This window comes from Semicossyphus pulcher, unplaced genomic scaffold (assembly GCF_022749685.1).
Source record: "Semicossyphus pulcher isolate SPU_LCO1_2020_fin unplaced genomic scaffold, fSemPul1.0.p SCAF_2, whole genome shotgun sequence".
Lineage (NCBI taxonomy): Eukaryota > Metazoa > Chordata > Actinopteri > Labriformes > Labridae > Semicossyphus > Semicossyphus pulcher.
This window is the reverse complement of record NW_027211693.1, coordinates 6,670,499-6,689,703: the sequence shown is the minus strand read 5'-3', so window position 1 is coordinate 6,689,703 and position 19,205 is coordinate 6,670,499. Positions and strand designations below refer to the sequence as shown.

The window sequence follows — 19,205 nt, the reverse complement described above, 5'->3', positions numbered from 1 at the left end:
GAAGCAAAACAGTTCTGATATATTTATAGAGTACAGTTAAGACTTTAAATCCCCCCTCACTCCCGCCACGCGTCTTCCAAACATTATCCCCACTGGTCATATAAGAAAATAAGTAAAATAAATAAAGTCAAGTAAATAAAAATAAATATATATAGATGTACAAAATTATAAAATATAAAATTGTGTATGTGTATATATTGAAATTACATATACTTACCCATAAATGTACTTATACACATAAATATACAAATACAGATACTGAATAGAAATTATCAAAGTAAAAATAAATATGAATAAAAATAAAAGCAGTAATAATAATAACACACTGTTACAAGAAAAGCTAGTCCTGCATCCCAAAAATTGTCAACTGGAAAGCTACATGTAGAATAATAAAACCTTGACTAAGAAAATGTGAGTGAAAAGAAGTCAAAGGAGCAACAGGAGGCAGTCAAAGGTCAACTACTCACAAACTGTTGTGGCAGACTTCTGAAAATATGTGAGAAAAGCACCCCAGACTTTAAAAAACCTCCGACCTGATCCGCGTATGGAGTACCTTATCTTTTCGAGATTTAGGCACGACATCAAGTCACTAAGCCATCTGGAGTGTGTGGGAGGGACTGGCTCCCTCCATTTGAGTAATATAGCACAGCGAGCTAGGAGAGAAGCGAAGGCAAGGGCATTACGTTTGGCAACAGGTAAATTTTACTCCTCAGGTGAAACAAACAAAGCCACCAGAGGATCAGGTTTAATAGTGCATGTCAACACCTGGGACAGAGTTTTAACTACCAGTTTCCAAAATTGTTCTATGCTCGGACATAGCCAATACATATGAATGAATGAACCATCTGCACTCTTACATTTATCAAGTGGGGCTAATGTCAGGGTACATTTTAGACAGATTTGGTAAGTCATCATGTTTTGACCAACATTACAAGACAGACTGCTAATTTCAGCATTGCTTTGACACAAGCAAACATTCATCCAACGTAAGGTCGAGGTGACCTAACAAGATTACACTTCAGAGCAATGGTTCTGGACTGTTCTAGCCTCAGGACCCACCACCACCTCCTTAATGACAAATCGCGACCCAACTGAAATTTATTTAATGAAAAATGTTGCAGTTTGGACCTGAGACGGAACAAAAGATCACAGTATGTTAACGTCACAAATACAAAAGTATAATAGTCAACCAAATTTATCAGCAGGTGGCAGTGCAGAGAGGAAAATATTACCTCAACAGTTCATTCAATTAAAGCCATTGTTCAACAGAAATGAACTAAAAAAGTGCAGCATAAATGTCTGTCGGTCTTTAGTAAGTAAATATGGGGTGTTGATTATTTTATGGACACGTTTATCTTGTGTCCTTGTGTTCAGACATCTTTGAGTGTCAGCTTAAATGTAATAATAACACTGATCTTGCTGCAACCTTGAGTGAAGTCTCAGTGGGCGTTCTGCTGCTGCACGTCTTCGATCTCCAAGGCCTTCAGCTCGACCCTGTGCCATATTTCAGACAAAGTCACTGCTCTGATGCCTCCACACGCTCCCGCCTTTCAAACCCACAATATCGCCGCAAATAATTCTGATAGAATAGATGTGTGTGGGGTGAGAATACACACACACACACACACACACCTGCAGAGACAGTTTGCAGGGAACAGTAGAAGTGTTCTGATTGATGATCCAGCGGACCAAATGGAGCGGCGCAGTTTAATGGACCTACAGCAGCTCAGACTGTCGTCGACCTAATTGATGAGCCTTTTTGTTTGTTTTTCAGGGAGAGCGTGCCTATGTGTGCATGTGTGTGTGTGTGTGTGTGTACATCTACATGTTGTGTGTGGGCGCACAGTGCAACTGATAGCAAATCCGTCCTAATCCTCCAAGTATCTGTTGATGACAGTGTTATTAAAGCAGAAGAGTGATTTTATGCCAAGGTGACATATTGAAGAGGGCGGCCATATTGGATCCCAGTCAAGAAGGTGCAGTGAAGGTCGGCTGTTGCTTTTTGCCCTTGCCAGAGAATTTCACATTGTTCTCACTGGGCAGGGCAGCCCAGCGTGTTTGTGCGAGAGAGCCAAGTGGAAAATGAGTGGTTATCTAAGGAGGGAGACGTCACAAGAGTTATTTTAGGCCATCGTGGTTCCTTTATATAATCAGATCAGATAATCAACTTTGATTAAATGGGAATCAAGGAGGGCCTTCACTACCCAACGGCAGAGAATACAATTTTAAGTAGTAGGAAATGATTTCCATGCTTTTAAATATGTTTTTATTCATCTTTATGCCATTTGAACAGGCTGATGGTCAAGTTCAAACTAGCCTGTAGCTATCCAGGTATGCTAACGATATGGAAGAACGTCCAAGCCTTGTATGAACATAAAGATTTCCTGGTAAATGTCAGTTTACTTTCAGATTCTGGATCAGTTTCAGATGAATCTTAAAAACATGGTGCAGCATTTTGTTTCAAATTGCAACAAAGAACTCTGAATTTGCTGCACGTCTGATTTTCCTCTTCTTAGCAGTAACGGCTAAAGCTATGGGTATCAGAGCTTTAAACCCATTTGCCAAATACATCCCATCACATGCACTGAATCTTAACAGGATCCAACTCTCCCATGTTGAGAAATGTTGAGGATATCCTTAAAATAAAGCAATGATAATTGTGGAGTAATCCTGTGTGAAACCTGTCCGCTGACGAGCTAAACAGCCCTTTGCAGTATTATCCCACCCACTAACCGTCCACCCAATCAGATTGTTTCTGCTGTGAGAGCAGCTCTGCCTTAAAGAAATGTTTATGAAGCTTAAAAGTCAAACTTTCGAAGTCCCTGCAGCGCTACAAGAAAAGTCTTGTACTTATGTTTTTATATTTTCATTTCACCCTGAAGTTATTAAAAAGCTACCTCTGTTTTTAACTCCCCGGACCCAAACTAAACTGTGTTGTTTGATGTTAAAATCGTCATAAACGGACAGTGGAGGTCGGTGCAGCGATGTTGCATAATGTAGGTGCAAATATTCAGGCCAAACAGATGACTCATTTCCTCACAGCACAGCCGCTGCAGAGGTAGAGAGGGAGCCCATCTGTGGAGTGCATGTGTGCGACTATGTGCTGGTGTGTGTGTGTGTGTGTGTTTGTGTGTGTGTGAACATGCTTTGAACAAGTGTGTTTATATTCAAACCTTTAAAGTGTTCATATGGATCTGTTGTTTTTATTGCATATGTCAACACCTGTTTGTTTATGTGTTTACGTTCCCGTAGTTCCCTGTTGTGCGTGTGTGTTTTTTTTTTGTGTGTGTATATGAAAGTTGATTACGTCTCTCCAGTATGTGTGTACTATCATATACACATCTTATCTATGTTTATGTTTATATGCCATCTCTGGTGGACAGACATATGTTTGTGAGTGTTTGTTTCATCATCATGAAAAGAGCAATGAGTTGATATTTGCAGCCTGACTGCCCAAACTGCCCCCAGTACATCTGCAGGGGTTGCTGAGGTTGTTGAGCAACAGCAGTGACTCAGTGGTTTCTTGGCCATGTGCTTAAAAACTTCACAACCAAACTTGTGTGGGAGAAAACAAACTCTGCAGATTTCGGCGCTCCTGCAGCGAGCACTGAAACCTTCACGGCCCTTCCTGCGTGTGTCACAGCAGCAGGTGGCGTCTCTTTGCATCAGGATCCTCCGGCGGCTCAGCAGGCCACAACACATCACTGACTCCTTCTGCCCCGAGTTCAGACAGCCCTGCCACTGCCAGTGTGTGTGTTTGTGTGTGTGTTCACGTCAAGTGTACAGCTGCTGTACCTACAGAAAGTTGCAGAAGCTGCCGGGTTGAAGGACCTGCTGTTCAGGCCAGCTCTTCTGCCTGCTCTCCATCTGTGTACTTGTGCAAAGTCAACTCTAAAGTGGAAACTACACACTTAATCAAACTGTCACTAAAATAAAACACCCTGGAAAGTTGCCAGTGTGTGAAATTGTTTGGCGCTGTTGTCTTTCAGTTCTTGCACACTTGAGGCCAATAACAATCTGCAAGTGCAGCCACCATAAACGTCTACCTGCTGCATTTCTTTCTAAAGTCATGTTTGAGGTGGCTGTTCTGTTTTGCTGGATAAAGTCGGATATCAACATTATTGGTCTAACAAGTCGATATTATTTGCTTGTTCCTGAGGCAGGTCAACTATTGTTGCCTCCATGTCTCAAATCTGGATCTGCCCCAAAGTGTTATGGATTCGTCCTTGGCCCACGCTCCACTGTTCCAAGTTTCATAAGTATTTGTCCAGTAGCTTGTTCATACTCCTGCTGACAAACACACAAACAAATGGCACCAAATACATAAAAACATCTACAAGTTGGTGGTTGTGTGGCAGTGTGTCTGATAATCCGAACACAAAAGCTGCCTGCAGGTCCATGTAAGCAAAATATCTCTACATGCACATATCTACTCTACAGTAGAAGTGGTTGACGTTGGTCTGCTAAGTGTCGGTTGTCTACAGCAGCAGCATGCCAAAGGAGGATCAATTAGGCCTCATCAATTATTTGTCTGAGATAGTGACTCATATCATACCTGCATGAAGCCTTGGCAGCACTGCCTGGAGGTCCATTAGCCTCTCCTGTACATTAGCTGCTGATGTACGGAGCTCTAATATTCACAGTACTAGTGGAAGACCATTTTTGTTGTTTTTCTTCTCATTAAATATCAAAAACTTTTCAACGTTTTATGATTAACGACGTAGGAATCCTATCGGTAAAGAAGCAGTGAACATGTGGTTAAAGCAGAAGTCTGCTTTGTTTATGATCTCACACATGAATCTATATGTTACAATCGATGGAAGACTACTTTGTTCATGCACTATTTCCATAAGTATTATGTGTTAAATGTGCAAAACTGGTATTGTCCTTGCTGTTCCCAGTTCTCAGCAATTAAACAGGTTAATAACAGTTTTCATAGCTGATAGAAAGATGTCCAAAGCTATAAAATATGTTGTTAAAAAAAGAAAAGAAAAACCGTTCTCGTTTTAAAATTGATGCCTTCCATTTTCCGATGCATTGCTACTTCCCCACTTAATCCCACCCAGCTGGCTGGATGTGGCTGGACGGATGCCAGCTCGTGTTGTTATAGATTCTTGGCATTGATCTCACATTAGTGTATGTGCTGTTGGTGTGCTGCCAACAAACCTGTTGGAAACATCTACAAATACTGTCCAAGATACGTCAGTTTTCAAAGGCTCCTGCCTCATCTTAATTAAAAAAACTGGCATAAATAATATAATGGAGGTGTTGAAGGTCAAAGGTAGTGTGCAGATGCATCTACAGGTGGTGTCAAAATGCAAAAACTTTTACTGTAAATGGCAACACCTAGTAAAGCAACAAGGCCTGCACATTTCAGTAACTAAGCCATGATAGCAGGGCCTTCCTGCAGAATAATAGATGAGATACTGAACATTGCATACATGTGCAAAACACGCAGGCACTAACACAATCAAGTGGGTGCTCCGTAACGCGATGTGTGCCTTCCAGTCATCCCTCTCACAGCGTATAGTTAGGTGTCATGCAGCCTCAGCGATCGCTATTAACTGCTTTCTAGGTCAAAGCGTGAATCAGTGAAAAGCATCAGCGGCTGTAATGCAGCCCGGCGTCTCTCAGCTCCTCGCCAAAGCAGGTGGAGTGTTTTGAGTCTCTGAACCCGTCACCAAGATCAGAAAAAAACATTTGAAGACGTCGGTAATTAGCACCAAGAAACAAAACAGCTGATGTGTTTGTGTTTTTAGCTTCAAAGAGGCTTGTTTGTAAGGATGACGTTCGTGTCTGTTACAATAGATGTGTGGGTTTATTTGTCATGCCAGTGGCAGTCTATTAGTAAACTAACATCTAGCTCGTGGAAAAATTATAAAGAAGCTCTGTCGAGTCTGTTATGTCCGAACCCTGATACACACAGAATGAATTTGGATCATTATATTGGGTGTGATTTATTACTTATCTGATGTTTTTGTCAAATGTTCTCAACCCACTTGCTTGTAAGCCATTTTTATTTAGCGTTTTTCCGCCTATTGGTTTTGTCTTACAGCCAGAAGCTTCACTGTTACGGTTTAGTCTCAGTGTTCTCAAACACATTTGCAACAGCAGCAGGCCACGGTTTTCATTTAAGCACCAAACAGCAAACTTAAACTTAAACTAGTTTTTCAGACCCGCTTATTGATGCCGATTGTATCTTTTCCCATTGCCAGTGAAGTATACTCCTGTCGGTCTCTTTTCTGCTGCGTCACCAACTGACATCAAGAACGTGCCGGAAACACGGTTAGTAAACAGTGAAGATGTTATGGTGGTTAGGTCTTTATGGTATCTATTACTCATTCAGTCTGTTTATCAAACTCAGCGGTGACAAATTTGTAGCTGTAGGAGCATAGCATCACACCAGGAAGGGGGCGGAGATTAGCGCGTCGACCCGGGTTTTGTGTTCCCATCAATGCCGATTGGAGTCGAGGCGATAATTACCTGGGTCTAATGCAGAGTCGTTTGAATGCCGGAATGCCGATTGTAGCCTTTTGCACTAAGCAAAAAAAACCAGGTGCTAGCGGGTGTTAGTAGATTTTTTGACCAGTGGGAAAGTGGCAAAAGAACCTAGCTAGAAAACATTTTGGTAGATGTGGCAGCTAAATGGCCAGATATTACCCCCAGTAGTTAATGGAGACCAAGGTAAAGCTAAAAGTAGAGGGATTGTTAGTTTATCTAGGCCTGCTCACATGTTTGCTCACATGCCAACTTTAAATGATGTTTTATGTGTTGCCTGAAAGTGCCCACTATTAAAGCCAGGATTTATCTATAAGATCACAGCCTCCAAACATGGCCCAATTCCTAACATTGGAAGTTCTTCCCAGCTCCTCAGGTGTCCTGGTTTTTGACATGTGATACAAAAAAATAAATCTCTAGGTTGCCCTGCCTGAACAGCCTTTCACTATCGCTAAATTGGGCAGGAAGCATCATTCAGTCTGACATGTATCCTGGTCGAGACACAGTGATCGCCTCCTTTGACACAGTGACTATCTCAGACTGCATGAATATTTTATAGTTCTATCCCACCATTAGTTCAAACTAAGAATAGAAGGCATGAGCGACCAGGGTAGTAAAATACTACCCTTGCTTGGCAGTATGAAACTCAGTTTCCAAACCAAAGTCACTTAACTTAAATGTTCTTAACATCCAAAATCAAGTCATTTAAAGAGTTGTAATTTTAGCTTTTCATTTGCAGAGGACGGGTGTGCATTAAGCTTTCTATGGTGGCCACTCTGCTCATTCCTCTCGTGTCCTTGCCACAGTTTCCGCATGCAGAATACGTCTTTGCAGGATCTGATTGACAGCCATGCTCACCACATGGGGATTCCCTTAGCTGTTGTTGGACTGCCCCGGCAGGCTGGTGCAGGGAAGAAACCCCCACAGATTGGAGAATGTCAATCATTTGGCATCATTACATAAAGAAGAAATGTAGTTAAGCGCAGCACAAAGAGTCTGATTAGTTGCGAAACGCTGCAGCCGTAGTTAGGGCCAGGACTGAATGCATTAGATTAGAGACATTTGTGTTGCTTCAGCACAGGTGATATTTTACAGCAAAGGGGCATGCTTCTCTGGTTGGTTAAAAAGTACTTCAGTAAACTTAATTTATTGTTGCATTAAGCCAACTGTCTTTTGTCTTCTGTCTTATTTATTGGGCTTGTTTTCATTTGGGTGTTGACTCCACGGTGGCAACCACTGTTTACAAGATGGATTTTTTTTTTTTCTCTTCTCACAAATATTAAGGATGTAGGAAGGATGTTTCCTCCTACTTCTTTACATAGATAAGTCCACTTTTTCAGTCATTACTTAGCAGATCTTAAATCTATAAGAGTAGACATTAAGTACAGTTCTTTATGCAGATCCTTTAGCCACTCCAACATTTACATTTTGGCAAAACTAAGTCTTGAAAAGGACTTGATGAGGACCAAGCTTTTTCCTTCTGGGTTTCTCTCTTGGAAAACCATAGGAAGTTGCCAACGGTGAAAGATTTTAATGGCACTGTTTAAATGGTATTAAATACAGTATTTTACTATGGGGCAATCATTTGCAGCAGCCATGTGAGTCATGCTTAAACACTCCAATAACCAGCCTGCGTTAAAAGAAAACCCTTTCCTTTTATAATGGTGAAAACAGTCCGGACTGTTAAAGCCTCGGGGACCTGGAGTTACTAAACTAGTTCTGTTCAACATGGTTGCTTCTGAAGACAGAGATCTGTAACAACAGCTCCAGAACGTGCCTGCAGGTCGGTCACTGTCACTTCACCATGATTATGATACAAATGACGCACACAGTGTGACACGAACACACAGACCCTCGGGGAGCGTTGCTGGACCATGATGACATATAAAACATCGATACATCAATCATCTTCAGCCTGACACTGTTTTATATTGCACCGTCAGGTGGAGGACTTGTGTTTGTGAGGATGAGGAGCCGGGAGAGTGGGCTCCTGACATACAGTTTACTCTGAAAGGAGCGTGGGGGTCTAAGAAACAAAATGAGCATCCATTACAAATACACACTTCTGTGTAATATTTGGTCAAACATCTGTGAGAACAGACACAGGGCAGAAAATGAGCCAGCGTGCAATTTATCCACTCAGCTGAGAAGGCACAAAGAGATGTGCATCCTGCTCAGCTGTCACATCTCAATCAAAAACACACACTTATATTCAAAAGACGTACAGTACAGTAGTTACAGTAGTCAGATATTTGTTATTGTTTGTTTCGTAAGGATCAGCCACCAAAACTACCTGGTTTAGTTCAGAAAAAAGATTTCTGTTTGGGTTGAAATAAGTCCGCAAGTTCAGTTACATTTTGTTGCGCTTGCAAACTTTATATTTGGTGCACACATTCCCTCTGCAACATTTGGTTATTTTTCGACTCACACAGGCGGTTACAGACACAAATAGACAAAGAAGCTATATCTGCAGGTCTGGAAAAAATAAGAGACCACTGTAAAAATAAGTTTTTCTCTGGTTTGTGTAAAATGAGTTTTTGTTTTATTGTAAACAACATTTCTCCAAATCAATCATCATTGAGGTCTTTTATCTGCAGAAAATGACGACTGGTTAGGAAAACAAAAAGATGCAAAAAATATGTTTTTCAGAGCTTGAATAAAAAAGACTTCATGTTCATATTAAAGAACAGAATACTTATGTTTCACTCAGGAAGAGACACAAAACAATCTCTGGTGGAATAACCTGGTTGTTAATTACAGCTCTCGTGCATCTCTGCATGCTCTCCTCCAGTCCGTCACAGTGCTGTTGGATGACGTTAGGCCGCTCTTGGAGCAGCTCGTCTTTGTTCGATAGCTTGTGACCATCCATCTTCCTCTTGATCACATTCAGGAGGTTTTCAATGTTCACATCTGGATTGGGCCAACCATGACATGAAGAGAGAGATGCTGATTAAGGAACATTTGGGGTGGTCTCTTTATATTTCGCAGAGCGGTACATCTAAAAACTGTGTACTATGTTCTTTAGTTTTCAACTGTCGAACATTTAAATGGAGCCAGAGGTAGATTTAGGTTAAAAAACGAGTTAAAATTGATGTCTTGTTGTATGTTTTCAAAGCACGGCTCGGCACCGTACATCCAAAGCACCGTGCTGCAGCAGAGGTGTCTAAAGAGGGCAGATATCATTACTGCACATCAATTTATCAGGATTGCATTGCCTGCCTTCTCGGCTCATTTCTCTGAATCGGGTTAAAATAGTTTGATATCCGCCTTAAAACATTATTCTTACATGCCAAGTCAGCCCAAAGCCAGTTAAGTGTGAAGACACTCATTTGAATTGCTCACACAGGCTGCCCACCCAAGCGCACAGGTTTTAAATGAAATCCAGCAGGAAGCGTGTGTTACACGGAGAGTACATGCCATGTTATCTAAGCTGCTGGTTAAATGGTCAACTCTTGTAAGGAGGGCCACAAATGTTGAGTGCACACAAGCTGCAAGTCATTTTTAAAATAAGCAAATTATTTTGTTTGTGTGTGCAGAGCTGAAGGGCATTAATAACACGCCGTGACATCACAGGCATGCTGATGGAACATCCCCGTTCAGCTTCATGTGGCCGTGTCTCCATTCTTCAGTCTTTACAACAAAAGAAAAATTATTTCACTTTACAATCATCTCTCTACCAGCTGTACAAAGGCTGTGTGCATAAATCTGTCCCACGGCTCGATTGAAGGCAGCAGGAGGACGGAGGCCATGCCTGCAGCTTCGAAAGGCACAGTCCATATCAGCCTCATTAGCAGAGAGTGGACAGAGCTAAGAGAGGAGGGAGGAGGGGGGAGGAAGTGGGGATGAAAAGGGAAAAGATATGGGGATGAGCAAAGAGGGAGGGCATGCAAAAAATACATTTCTTTAAGGATTTGTTTAAGTACATACTTCGAGGGCGGGGACGGACATATCGCGGAACATTTCAACATCAGCATTAAGAAAAGCCAGATTTCAAAATCCTGACACGACAAAGAAACTATTCATGGGTCCCCCTTTCTTTCCCTGTTTGAAGAAGTAAACAAATATCAGCTCATTTACCTCGGGCGGGTTGTAAAGGCACACAGGAGTTATACTATATCTTCATATAGCCACATATCCTCCAGGGTTCTGCAGCTCATCCTAATTAATCCTGTAGGATAATTATGTTTTATCTCCTATGTGACCGCACAGCCAGTGCACAGGGAATTGCCTCATACTGTATACTGCATATTACATTTTCACACTATCAATACTAGACATGACACTTTACCATTAATGCATATTTACATGAGTGTGTCTGTAATTATAACCACACATACATGACCGTTTACATCCACTTTAGTATCTAGCAGCAACAATAATGTGTATAGGCCGGGTCTGTTGTTGTGATGATAACAAAGAGAATGCTAATGCAGTAGAGAGAATTGTTTCCTGTTTGGTTATTTAAAATGTGTATTTCCTCAAGTCTAAAAAGGGAAAGGGCAGTTAAAGTAGTAATCTTGAAGATCTCAGTTTTGTTCTCTTTGGCGGCACCTATGGCGATAAACGGAAATTGCGGGAGCACACTTCCCAGATATCCAGACAGTGTTGCATGTGTGACGTCCACGGTTGGCTCCGGTTGTAACTCTTGATTTTCCTGGCTGACGGTCGCTTTCCTTTTTAGTTTGCTTCATCTGAGCGTCGAGTTTGTTTCTTTTTCTTTGGATTTTCACTTCTTGTTGAAGTTGTATCTGTAGTCATCCATCTTTTCTTTGTTTGTTCAGCCATAGTAGATTACTGTTTACTCGCAACACTTGCATAGACCGGAAAAGCAGCCGCTTAGCTCCGCCTACCCTCTCTGTAAGACCAACCACTGCTGGCTGATGGAAAACGCGTCACTAACTGGGCGCCGCTTGTGGTTTTTTTCACAAAAGTCGCCACAAAAGTCTGTAATACTGCAAATGCAAAGGCTTTCATCAGTGGGCCATAGGCTCAATCACCACTGTGTTACCTCATTCGGCGACGTTAAAATGTAGATTTCCTCAAGTCTAAGAAGGCGAAAGGACAGTTAAGTTGCCCTGATAAGCTTCATTACTCCTTTACTTTATTACAGAAGAAACAACATCGGTCAGGTGAAGGAGAAACAGAGCGATAGGGTCTGTTCATGGGGCGATGGATCGGTTAAACATCAATCAATAACAAAATACTAACAGACCATTCTGTCTGGATATCCACTCAAAGTGCAGCTGTGGCCTCAAGGCGAGAGAGAACCATCACCACAGTTAAAGTTCCCTTGAGCAAAACACTCAAAGTCCACTGAGTGAAGCCTCAGAGCCGACAGACCATTCAGAAGCCTTAGTGCTCAATGAAGGTGCATTTACTAAAGAAAGGTTGAAGCCTTGTCAGATGGAGAGCTGATTTAACTGTGCAGCATTAAATTGTTGCTCAGCATATGCACCTGATAAAGCAGGAGAAGTTAACGCGGCTTAACATGTTTCCTTCCAGAATAAGACGGAGCAGCTTTCACACTGCTGCTGTGAACTGAAAATGGAGCTTTGACAAGTCACGAAGAGGAATGCAAATCTCGGGTTGATTGACAGCAGTGACTTTTCTTTAGGCCGACTCAGTGTGTTTATCTGCATCCTGCCTCAAAGCTCTGCAGTATATCCACTCTTATTATACGCTGTTGTTTTCTGTTGACACACACAAGTTTGCCTTCTTACAGAATGTTTGCATGTTTGTCCTGTGGGTGTGTGTGAAAGGCTCAGCTGCAGGCTGCTCTCTCTCACAGGCGGTGGTTTTCTAACCGAGCATCCCACTGATTACGACTCCCTGTGTGTGTCTGTGTGCTTAGCTTTGTTTATCAGTATGTCAGTAGGTTTGAATTTGATGGCTTTGTCCTGGCATTTCTTGATAATTTTGTGCATTTTCTATGTTTTTAACGTTCAACAACTAAGGTCCCGCTCCACCACACACTCCCTCTCTCCTTCCTGCCACACACAAGCTAACACCGAATCACACACATGCCCCCGTTTCCCCTGTGGCTGCCTGATTGAGGTTTTCCGTGCCGCGCCCTTCAGATTTATTGTAATGGTCGAAGAGGGGAGAGAGGAGAGACAGAAAAGAAATTTAAAAATGAAGGATGAAAGAGCACGGAGGGGGTGAAGAGACTGATGGAGTAAAAGTACAGACATTTAAGGAAGGAGAGGAGGGAGAGCTGCAAAGGAGCGTGGAATAAAGGCAGTAAAAATGTGACCGAGAGGAGGGGGAGAGAGGAGTTGAGAAAAGAGTGATAAATGAAGGAATGAAAAGAACTGCAAGGCCGCAGAGGACAGAAAACATCTCCCATTAAATGGAGATTACAGCTTGTGCCGGCCGAGAGTGCAGTGCGACTTTACAACCTCTGCCTTCAGCCGCTGATGATATAACACCCAGTTTTAAAGATCAATTTGTCACTTTTCATCTCCTCCTACACCTCATTCTCCTCCTCCTCTTCTGCCAAGGCCGAGGCCAGAGACGCCTGAGGAGGAGGAGGAGGAGGGAGAAAGAGGAGGAGGAGGGGAGGGAGGAGCTGGGGTCGCAGCTTCGCAGAGAGAAAGAGGTGCGAAAGCCGACTTCTATTTACGAGCACTTTTGATGATGTTATACGGCATAAATCCTCCCGTCTCCCCCTGCATGGTTTTTGCAATAAGAGCCACACACACACACACACACACACACACACACACACACACACTACTTCTCTCTCTTTATGTTACTGATACAACTTGGCCATAGGTTTTAAAACTGTGGTTCAGGGACTCCAGCAGTCCCTGAGGCGATCAAGGGTCCACACCAAAAAAACATCACTGCTAACTTGCTACCTAGTTGGATACATGTTAGCGTTGGTCAGCGCAGTCCTTAATAACCCTTTCCCACCAAAATTAGCGCGTTGACGCAGGTTTTTTTTTCAGACCCGGGAAGACCCACTAATAAATGCCGATTGTCTCTTTTCCCATTTCCAGTGGAGTATACTCCTTTGGTCTGTTTTCTGCCGTGTCACCGCCTGACGTCACAAACGCGCCGGAAACAGGGTAAGTAAACAATAATACGCACAAAGAACTGTCGCCTTATTTCTTCTTCCCCTCGGATCAGAAGAAGCTCTCTCACCTTGCTGTCTTGCCAGTGTTGCTGCATCTTGCACGAAACAAAGAACTAATTCACCGTTGTTTGTTGTTCTTCTGTATTTACGCGACAGCGGCTGGAACTTCAATGCACGTCATAGCATCGCGCCGGGCGGAGATTAACGTGTAAACCCAGGGTTTTGTGTTTCCATCATTGCCGATCGGAGCCGCGGCGATAATTACCCGGGTCTACTGCAGAGTCATTTAACCAGGGTCTGAATGCCGATTGTAGCCTTTCCCACTAAGCAAAAAAGCCAGGTGTTAGCGGGTGTTAGCGGTTGTTTTTTGACCAGTGGGAAAGGGGCTTTAGACGTACACACCATGCTTGTTTATGAAGCACTCAGCAGGTTAAAAAAAGTGGATTATTCAACACAGCTAACAGGCTGCATTAGCCTCCTGTCAGGTCTCTAAGGTAGCACTGTAAGCAGCACCATAAAGACATTTTGCTAATAGTCAAAGGGGTCAGTTAACATGTCAAAGTAGACATAAGCTTAACTTGACATGTAGCTGAAAGAATGGATTAATGCAATTCAATTATAATACAATCATTTTGTTTTTATTGTTAACCAGGTTGTCGTTCATAACAGCTGTGGTCTTCAAGAACTTCAACCAATCCAGTTGCCTTTTGGATTAAGCTTAGAGTTACCATGACCTGGATGACTGAGAACCTTCACAGACACATGTAGCTACAACTTTTTCAGCAGCGCATGGAATGTAATTCTTCTGGGTGCAGTCACACTTAAATCCACATGACTGTTGGTGAACCAGCTACAACAAACAAAACAACCAGATGGTCTTTCTTAATATACCAGCACAGCATGTTTCCTCAGATGAGCCTTCATCTTCTGGGAAAAACCTCTGATCTGTCGTGCATTTGAAAGGCTGAAAGGATCGAGGGTGACAGAGTTGAACGCGACCTTGCTCTTCACTGTATAAAACACACAGAATACAAATCACAGCCTTGATGGGAGCAGATGGAGTGTGAGTTTTTCCTCACAGTGAGAGAGAGAGAGAGGGAGAGAGAGAGAGAGCGAAGTGAGATAATAGCCCACAGCTAATCCACTGCACACTGAAAACTCATTACTCCTTAAGAAGAAACGGAAAAACTTGCTCCCCAAGACGGAAAGAAATACTCTGCTTAAGGTGGAGACCTTGGCACAAACTGCCTGGTTTCCCTCATGTGTGAAATTTCTTTCATGCACAGTTGAGCCGCTTTTTTAACTCGTTGTCTTTGTTGACGAGGAGCTTTGTGCGAGCCCGACGGTGGGCGCCCACGGCTCTCCAGGACTCCCACTAACGCACCCACCAGCGCCAGCACTGAACCACACACGCACATACACACACAAACACTTCTCTAAATACATGATGAGCGCTCAGCTACTGTACCTGACACAAACAAACAGAACACAGACAGCAGCAGCCTTAAAGCAACAGACCAGAGTGTTTGCATAAATCATTTAAACTTGGTTGCTTAATATATTTGAATACAGGCTATACCATTTCATATTTCTGCATATATTTAATACCTCTGCTTTTAGTGGCTATTTGTTCTGACTTTATTGCTCCAACAAATCATGCTTCAGTCTGTTTATTGATTTTCATACAGAAATGGATGGAAATCAATAGACACAATGGAAATGAAAACATAGCATGTTTGCAAATGAGTTGACTGTGATGTTGAGTTTAGGTGTTTTGTGGTAAATACAATAAATCCTTCAACCTGTAGGACCTTATAGGTCATTTGTTCCCATCCTCTCATACAATGAAGATGATACTTTGTTGATCCCCAGGGGGGGAATTCAAGTGAAGAGGAGCCTTTACTAAATTTGCGCCCCTACATTTGGAAGACAACATGACGTACTGTAATCTAACCATACTGTACAAACACGTGGGGAAGGTTGTTAAGGTCCCAGTTTGGTTACACTCAGGCACCTAACTACCAGGTAAAGTTAAATAAAAATAAAATACTCGTACGTTATTTAATAAATATATAAATGACATTACTTACCTAACTTAAAAGATGTCAAGGTTGACCTTTGATCTCACAAGAGACTCAAGCTCCAGTCTCCACAGTGAAAGACTTTGTTTGTTGAACCTATTCAGCCTATTCATTGGCCCTTCACCCACATCCCAAACAGACTTAATATCTCCAACACAGGTTGTAATAAGACAGTTTACAGTCTCAGTAAACAGGTAAACACATGCAAACAGCTGGTGATCATCACAGGGCATTTCTGTGTACTATCTGTAAAGCATTGTTTCTCTGCTTCTAGAGATCATTAACTTTCGCTCTAATGACACACAATGTGAAATTCCTGACTTTAATCTATAGAGGTATTTAAAGTTCATATAGTATTCTGTAAGACATGAATAAGAAATTTCAATTCAAATACATGTTTTATGTTTTTGAATTAATCAGAACGGCCCCACTGGACGAAGTGAGTAATCAGGTCCGTGTTGTCCAATGAAAACGTAGGGAAGTAGACAACAGACTGCGGCAGCGTTGGGTACAAAAGGGGAAACACCTGCCTTACTGACAACACGACAAGCTCAGACAGCTTCATCCAAAAATTGGGACCAATCAGATTTAAGCAACTTTGAATCAAAAAAACAGTGACAGTTGGAGGGGTTGCTTGCCTTGAGCGCCAGGCAACAGTCAATTAAAAATGATTACACCACACCCACACATTCATCATGTCACAGATTAGCTGGTTTTTATCTCAGATATTGTGTAAATAATATCTGAGGATGTTTTCTCATAAACTTTGATTGTCACTTAAGTTTTCAGCAGATGTAAGAACAAACATTTTGAGTGAGTTAGTTTAGATTTCTTTAATAACTTTAGACATCAACAACATGGTAAGGAGCGCAGACAACATCACAGAAGAGACAAAACTGGCACGTTTAACTTCAAATATTAAAACAAAAGAAAAACAAATCTTTTCATGGGAAATAGTCAAGTCTTAAAGGGGTGCTTATACTTGTTAATAACATGCTTGAGGACCAAAAGGAAATTTCAAGCAGTTCAGTCAGAGTCCGATATACTGACCACCAACAACAGCAGAGCAGAGCAGCAAACACTGGCTCTGAGGGCCCTTCTATGGACAAATCACAGAGCAGCATCTCTGCTGTGTGAAAACCATTAAGGCCCTTTCACCTTCACTGCTTCATCTGCATATTCATACATGATAACAAGTTCATATTCCTTCAAAATTCATTACTCTGTTATGATAATCTCATGTCCGGGGAGCCTTTGCAGCACAAGCAATTAGAAAGTCATTCACATGCCTGCACGCAGGAATGAAATTATTGAAGATTAGATTCTGCTTTGATTATCTTTTGTCCCCTTCAGGTGGAAAATGTGTACTCAGCATGTGGAGATAAGAGTCACTGCAGCGTCCAGTGAACACGCACCATCCAGTGAACACGCACCATCACAGCCTGATTAATGGGAAGACTGAGCCACAGCAAAGACCTATTTCAACACCTCTTGGTAAGCAGGTGGTACCCACTGGAACGTGAAATGCCCCTTTGGCCATAACGGCTCAGTCTGCCTTACAAAACATAAACCTGTTACAGTAAGCAGGACTACTCAGCGCGCCTCAGGGGGCCACACGCGCAGCAGATGTGCAGGAAAAACGCAAAAAAAAGTGCAAAGCGGGAAGGAGACAAAAGAGACATAAAACATGAATGGACTTCTTCTGCAGCTGTCTGAGACTGAGAACAGTGCTAGATGAATATGTGTAAGAAACTGGGACGTGAATATCAAAAAGTCAGGCTGAAGTTTTGAGGAAAAATCCAGCAAACACAATCGGACCCACACAGCACTTATGAATGTCACACTTTCAGAAGCAACAGTACAAAAAGGTTGTTCTTACCTCCTAACGCTTGTTTCATAACGAAATTCATGATGATGGCTTTTAATTCCCTGCCTTCTTTATCTGAGCGATGTTACATTCAATGATACGGAAAAGTAGAAGTCCTTTGTTGCCAGATCTGAAAAAGAAAATGACAAAAAAATGTAGATTTCTGTCAGAAAATCCACAATCCTTCTTATAATTATCCTAAAATGTATCAATAATACAGAAAAAGCAACGACTACACAATAAAGGTGCATTGATTATTACTTAAAATGCCATTATAGGGTAAGGAGGTCACTACAAACTCATTCTAGAGTAGGCTGCTAGACACGCTACCTATAAATTATTTAAAGGAGATTGCAGAAATGATCTTTAAATGACTACATTTAGCTCCAATTACAGCTTGCACGGAGCTGAACAGCTACATATAACCTTATAGAATCTGCTTTTGTGTGTCAGGCACGTTTTCTCAATGCACCAATTGAAGGACACCAAGGTCAATGGTTCAAACACAACCTGAACACAACGGGGAATAAAGAAAAGGAAAAAAAAGACCTAAAATCTATTGATCAAATCAGCAGCTTCGGTTAATCTTTTCCTTGCAAATGTGAATGAGAGAATAACCTCTCTTGCCGCGTTAGTTTGGTGAAAGTGCACCGTGCAAGTCCTCAGCCTGACAGGACAGTGTGTTGTCATGCATGTGGCCTGAACCACTGCTGTGTATTTTTCCTGATCATGTGGTAAAACTTTCCATCTTCCATTGGAGCGGCATTGGACACAACCATCCCACTCCGGCATAAAAAAGCTCCTCTTAAAGCGTTAATTAGGCAACAATACGGGCTTATGCATGCATGTTTGCAGCTACAAATACAGTGAACGTGCAGTATATATGTTCATAATCGATCGGATGATGCATGCAAAAAGAAAGGGACGTTGTAGAAGCACGGAAACACATGCACTTCCTTGTTTGATCAGCGCCTGCTTTCAGCACCATCGCGAGTGGATAGCTCCCCTCAGAACCGATGAATTGCACTGAAGCAGCCGCATCATGCATCGATTTACCTCCGTCCGGCGACAGGCTGAATCCTCCTCACACACTTCACACACCAAACAGCGATCAGAGAGCAGAGCTTCTTCAGCTGCAGCACAACCCTCCACAACCAAGTTATCCTGCAGCACGTAACAACAGCACGGGCTAATCTAACTGCTCGTCCCTTGCATCTCCGGCTCCCGGGGCTGGAAAAAAAGAGGGGACGTCCTTGGTGGTGCTGGTGCTTCGTCTTCCTGCACACACACTCTCTTACACACTCGCACGTAGAGAGGAAGAGGAGGAGTAGAGGGTGGTGATTTACGGAGGCTGAAGCTGTTGTCGTTCACACAGTGATGGGAAGGAGCGACTGAATCACATGGAGTGATGGAGAGAGAGAAACGTCCCACTAACGTCCTCCTGACCGAGAGAGAGAGATCAATTATTCAACCCTGACGCTGGCTGGCTGCTCCGACAGCCCGCCCCCCTCCTCTGCAACGAGGAGAGGGACTCGTTTAAAACGGTAGTGCAGGATAAAAATTCACGGGGTAAATATGTTGTAGCTGGATGTCTTATTGTTTGCCTACATTGTCTTGTTTAATGTCACACACATTCGGTTTGCATCCAGGAGGTGTGGTGTGAGAAATCACAAAATGTTCC

At 42.4% G+C, this 19,205-nt stretch overlaps 1 protein-coding gene across 1 annotated transcript in view; it reads right to left on the bottom strand.

The window, feature by feature from the left end:
* LOC138598003 (complexin-2-like) overlaps nt 1-18,890 on the bottom strand; it is a 63,138-nt gene extending 44,248 nt beyond the window's left edge. Inside the window, exons 1-2 of the mRNA XM_069669634.1 lie at nt 18,581-18,890; nt 17,537-17,654 (exon numbers count right to left, since the gene is read on the bottom strand). Coding sequence (XP_069525735.1) covers nt 17,537-17,567 — 31 coding nt within the window. The 5' untranslated portion in view covers nt 17,568-17,654; nt 18,581-18,890. The remainder of the gene's footprint in view (nt 1-17,536; nt 17,655-18,580) is intronic.
* Between the last annotated feature and the right edge of the window lie 315 nt (nt 18,891-19,205).